Consider the following 5,409-nt stretch of genomic DNA (forward strand, 5'->3'; position numbering starts at 1 on the left):
GTGGAGGGGACTTGAGCACCACCTCCTCCCATCACAACATCAGACAAAACTGCCCAGGAATAGACCTGAATAGAGAGTGGACACAGAATGAGGAAAGGTCAGGAATATGACATCACCTTGTCTAGGGTGACAGACCTAAGGAACTAAAAAATGGCCTATGGGAGAATGAGGACACCTGAGGTCAGGAGAACATGTTGAGTATGGGAATATCCTCACCAGGAGCCAAAGGCTTGAACTGCAGTGGACACTTAGCTTTAGCCCAGGTCTTTGTTGTTTTAAAAATTTTTAATAAATTACAGAAATGAAAAGAAAATGATGAGAACAGCAGATAGAAATGAGGAGAAGGTCCAGGTGTCAGAAGAGGGGGCAGAGCAGGAACCACTTATAGTGAACCTCACCTGAAAGGCTCCTCTGACATGCAATGTCTGAGGAAGGGAAAAAGAGAGAGAGAGAGAGAGAGAGAGAGAGAGAGAGAGAGAGAGAGAGAGAGGTGTCAAGGGTTGTGAAACCCAAGACAAGAAAGCACTACTTGAAGGAAGCAAATGGAAGGTGACTACAGGTCAAGAAGGAGCCAGGAAGACAAGGAATCAAAATGTTAAAGTCCATATTGGAGGAGGCACGAGGAGAATCAGTCCTCAGTGTGTGAACTTCACTAGTTTCTTCTGTGAGGGTGAAGACAATATTGGCTGAGTCTTGTGATCTCTCCAGTGTAACAGGTTCATGTACCATGAAAACTCTGTACTGTCCCCAGGAGACCTGCCCAGCACTTGTGCTTGATGACTCCCAATAAATAAATAAACCACCCCTACAGGCCCAGGTCCTGAATTTTCTCCTGGGCCCTGCACACCCCCCACGAATGATCAAGACATTTGTTCTGTAAGGAGAGGAGGAAGGAGAGCTCAGGGCTGTGGGAGGGAGAAGCAGCCAGGGCAGCAAAGGCTCCCTGACCCTCAACCTGGGGGAAGCTTGGTCTAAGGCTGAGGTTCTTCAGAGGAGCACTGTGGTGCTGCTATAGGAACAATAGGCCATGCCCTCAGCCTGGGGCTGCTGATGGAGAGGGAAATCAGTCCCTGACCCACTGCCCCTGAACCTCCAGGGGACCCCAGCTGCCCACATGGATGCCCAGGAGTTCAGCAGCCTGGGACCTGTCCTGGCTTCTGCTGGAGCCAGGCCATGTAGTCCTTGTGGTTGGATAAGAGACTCTGATTGGACTTGCAGCTGATAGTGACCATGTCTCCTGAAGACACAGCCAGGGAGCCTGGAGACTGGGACATCACCTTGTCCTCACAAGCACCTGTGGTCAGAAAAATCAGAAATGGACCATTAACTTTCTCTCTCTCTCTCTCTCTCTCTCTCTCTCTCTCTCTCTCTCATGCACACACACACACACACACACACACACACATATTTCACATATGCATTGGATCATTTCATTTGATATTCACTTTCAATTAGTATTAAAAGTCAGTACACTATTAGGTCCATATGGGAAGTAGTCATCTTTTCTCAGTATATCTTAAAATTAGCTTGCCAGTCCTATAAACCTATTAATCTGAAGATATCTAGCACTTAAATCTCTCACCATAGGCCCAGAGCCACTGGAAAATGCACACCTGTGTCTGAGACAACAACCTGCTGGCCCTGTCCACCTTTGAGCTCAGGTGACATTGCAAAGTCCTCATGTATAAACTGTGGGCAGCAGGGCTGAGCCTGCAGGAGTCTTTCAAAACCATTAGCAAATATAAAACCAACAACCTGCATTGCAGGGGTGGGGGGAGTATTTGATATCATTTAACACATAAAAGTACCAGAAAGTATAGTCTGGGGAGCAAAAAACACAGAACTCAACATAGAAGTTCAAAGAATCCAAATGACTGGATGATGGAAGGAGGGGCTTAGTTTAACTCAAAGTGATATTTATAGGTTTAATTGTACAGAAATGACAGGCTAAGTACATAAATTGAAATACATATTGTATATGTATATATATATATATATATATATATATATATATATATATAGAGAGAGAGAGAGAGAGACAGAGACACACACACAGAGAGAGAGAGAGAGAGAGAGAGAGAGAGAGAGAGAGAGAACCCGTATAATAGGATACAACCTTTATTTTATTTACTAAAGGCCTAGTATATTCTCAAGACTCCTATTCTGATTTTAAAAAAATGTGAAATGTTGTAGAGGAGAGAAAAGAAAAGAAGGAGAAAAAGAGGACAAGGAGTTTGTAAAGATTACTAGTTGTGTTTATTCATAGCCTATCTTAGTCCAGAAACATTTTAAGTAGTAAAAGATTTTAATACATCTAAATGTCATATAATAGGGGGCTTTTTGTTCGTTTGTTTGTTTTTCAATGGATATTTATTCCTAAAGGAAGGAAAACTACTTAAATGTGATAGCCAGCAGTGTCTTGCTAGCTGAGGTCCTGATGCCCAAACTCCTGCTTCCTCTGTACCCACCTTGTTCACAGGACTCTCCCACCCCATCCCCTCCCCCATCCTGGTTTGATCAAGGGGAAGTTCACACATCTGCTGACTCAGGAGCTGGTGCTACAGCCCCTGGCCTGGCTTACCTTCTCTCCCTGGGGTCCCGCCACACCAGGAGGGCCAGGTCTGCCCTGGAGGAAAGAAAGCAAAGTTGGGTTATGACAGGCACTGGGCTATGCAGGTGGAGGGGGAGAAGGAAAGGGTCGGCAGTTGCGCCTCTGAACCTGTGGCTTGTTTTTCCCCAGAAGCCAAGGTCCCCCACAACAGACTTTCTGGACTGGGCTTCCTGCTAGGAAGCTCTTTCTCCAATAACCTAGATCTTCATGTCCACCTCTCCCTCTTTCAAACCACTGCAGTGTGCTGCTGCAGTCGGCAGGGGACATGGCAGAAGGAATCTGGGAGAGAGGCAGGAGGAGCAAATCACTCCTCTGCCCCGGGCCCAGGCATTACAGAGGGCCAAGTCTGATGGAGCTCTCTGGGAATCCTTAGAGGTCTGAGCATTGGCTGGGTCTCCATGCTCAAGTGAAGAGGGAAGGCCAGGACCAGCTAATGCCACAGGGAAACTGAGGCCCCCCGAGGATGAAGGCAGAGCCTGCCTCCTCGTCAGTGCCCCAACACAATGTCCCCTTTCAGGAGTGGCCAGAACCAAAGCCACAGCAAGCAAATCTCCTCTGGGAGCCTGGCACAGCAGTGCACACCTGAGGCAGAAGGGTCACAAGTTGGAGGCAGCCTAGGAAATTTAGTGTGACCCCCTGTCTCAAAATAAAAAGGGCTGGGAATGTGGCTCAGTGGTTAACACCTGCCTGGCATGCATGAGGCCCTGGGCTCAATCCCCAGAGTAGAAAAAATACCCCAGAAAATCCCCATAGAGGGGAGAGGTGAGAGGCTCCAGGAGACCCACACTGGGAGTCCTCAGGTCAGGCTCCTCGGAGAAGCAAGGAGGGATCCGGGGGCAGCTAGACAAGCAGTGTTCACTTACTAATGGGGATTTCTGTCCTAATGACATGGAGACACACTCAAGGCTGCNGCCCAGAGGCATGTCTGGCCACTGCCCTGAAGACCCAATATTAGCCCCTGACCTTGGAATGCTGCCTCCTTTATTCTTCATTGGATGGGATTTTCCCTGGAATTTTTTGTTCCCCAATAAAAGCCCATTCCCTAGCATGTTCTCTCTCTCTCTCTCTCTCTCGTTTCTTCTGTATACCTCGCCACCGCATTAGGGGGCTGAAGACAGGAGCTAACAGAAGCCATCCAGGAGCAGGTATTAAAGGTAATAAGGGTTTGGGTTTGGTTAGCTCTTGTCTCTTTAATTTAAAACTCCCTAGCAAGTTCTTATGAATCAAACCTTCTTTCACGAAGCCAGCACTGGTTGCATGGCAGAGGTGGGATGAAGGGAGAGATGGAGGGAAGGAGGAAGGGAGGGAGGGAGGGAGGAAGGAAAGGTTTTCACTGGTGTATAGTATTTCATTGCATTCACTTACCTTATTTCATTTTTCCATTCTAATCTTGATTGGCATTTAGCTGATTCAGGTTGCAGTTATCACAGACAATGCTGTGTGGTCCCTGCACATGGGGATCTGTGCACATCTGCTTGTGCTCTGAGTGGAAGGCTTCGATCACAGATATGTGCATGGTCAGGGCATGTCTCCAACTCAGGTATCACTTCACATTTCCAAACACATGAGCATGTTCTAGATCAATTCTCAGGCTGTTTGATGCTATTTATGGTTCACTTTTATGGTCTTTCTGTTGAAGGTTTCTGGTGGTTTGTTACAACTTTCACTCTCTGATGATTGATGTAGATCCCACTTTATATACCAGGTGACTGCATATGAGACTGACAGAGAATACTTCCTATGAAAAAGTCTTTTTCACAATTTTTGTAGTGTCATCTCTGTCATAAAAACTATCTTCATTTTTCTGTCTCTGAACACCAATTCTGTTCCCCTGGGCATCTTGGCTGAGCTCACTCAGCACCAGGTTCCTGTATACCACAGGGTAAGAACTCATGATGGTGCTTTTCCTGATTGGCCTCCGTTCTCTTCTCACCATTGGTGGGTGGAGCACTACTGCACTGAGTAGCACACACACCTTCAAAGACACCAATTCAAGGTTGAGTGCTGGGGCTGACAAGGAGAAAGAAACAGGGTGCAGACGAACTTCTCCAGGCCTAGAAAGATCCCCCTCAGTGGCCCTGGGATCCTGGCTGCCCCTGAGCAGTGCCCTCAGCAGGTGGAGGCAGCAGGAGGAGCAGCTGGGGCAGCCCAGCCTCACACTTCTGCTCCCTGGGAGGTTTTTGTCATGGCCTGTATCACTGTGGGAGGGAAGTCATCATACTGTTGACAGTAATAAGTGGCAGCATCTTCAGGCTCCAGGCTGCTGATGGTGAGAGAATAATCTGTCCCAGATCCACTGCCACTGAACCTCGAGGGGACCCCAGATTGCAAATGGTTGGTATAATAGATCAGGAGCTTAGGAGCTTTCCCTGGTTTCTGCTGGTACCAGCTTAAGTAATTGCTAATGCCCTGACTGGCCTGGCACCTGATGGTGACTGTTTCTCCTTGAGATTTAGACATGGAGGCTGGAGACTGGGTCATTATAATGTCACATTTGGCACCTACAATTGAACAGATGAGAAGAAATATGCACACAATTAATAATGTCATAAGAGGAATTCCCTGCACACCAGGCAGCACTGATGAAATTGGTCTGAGCACATCCCCAGTGTGTCCCTCCTTACCTGGGAGGCAGAGCAGCAGGAGCCCCAGAAACTGAGCAGGAGCCCTCATGGCCATGCTGTGTCCTGACAGGTACTGACTCCTGCACAGGGTGTGAACAGTCTCTTAAGAAGTCCTCAGGGCAGTGGGCTATGCTGTGGGCACATGCAAATCAACAGAGCTCGGCAGGCTGGGCA

The 5,409-nt window shown here is 47.8% G+C and overlaps 1 long non-coding RNA gene and 1 gene segment (V, D, J or C); one reads left to right on the top strand and one right to left on the bottom strand.

The window, feature by feature from the left end:
• Positions 1 to 5,409, top strand: part of LOC125618848 — a 222,777-nt gene that overhangs the window by 56,988 nt on the left and 160,380 nt on the right. The window lies entirely within an intron of this gene.
• LOC125618838 lies at positions 4,766 to 5,295 on the bottom strand. The segment is given in 2 exon segments: positions 4,766 to 5,112; positions 5,236 to 5,295. Coding segments are annotated over 2 exon segments (402 nt in total).

The sequence above is a fragment of the Marmota marmota genome, unplaced genomic scaffold (assembly GCF_001458135.2).
Source record: "Marmota marmota marmota unplaced genomic scaffold, marMar, whole genome shotgun sequence".
NCBI classification, from domain to species: domain Eukaryota; kingdom Metazoa; phylum Chordata; class Mammalia; order Rodentia; family Sciuridae; genus Marmota; species Marmota marmota.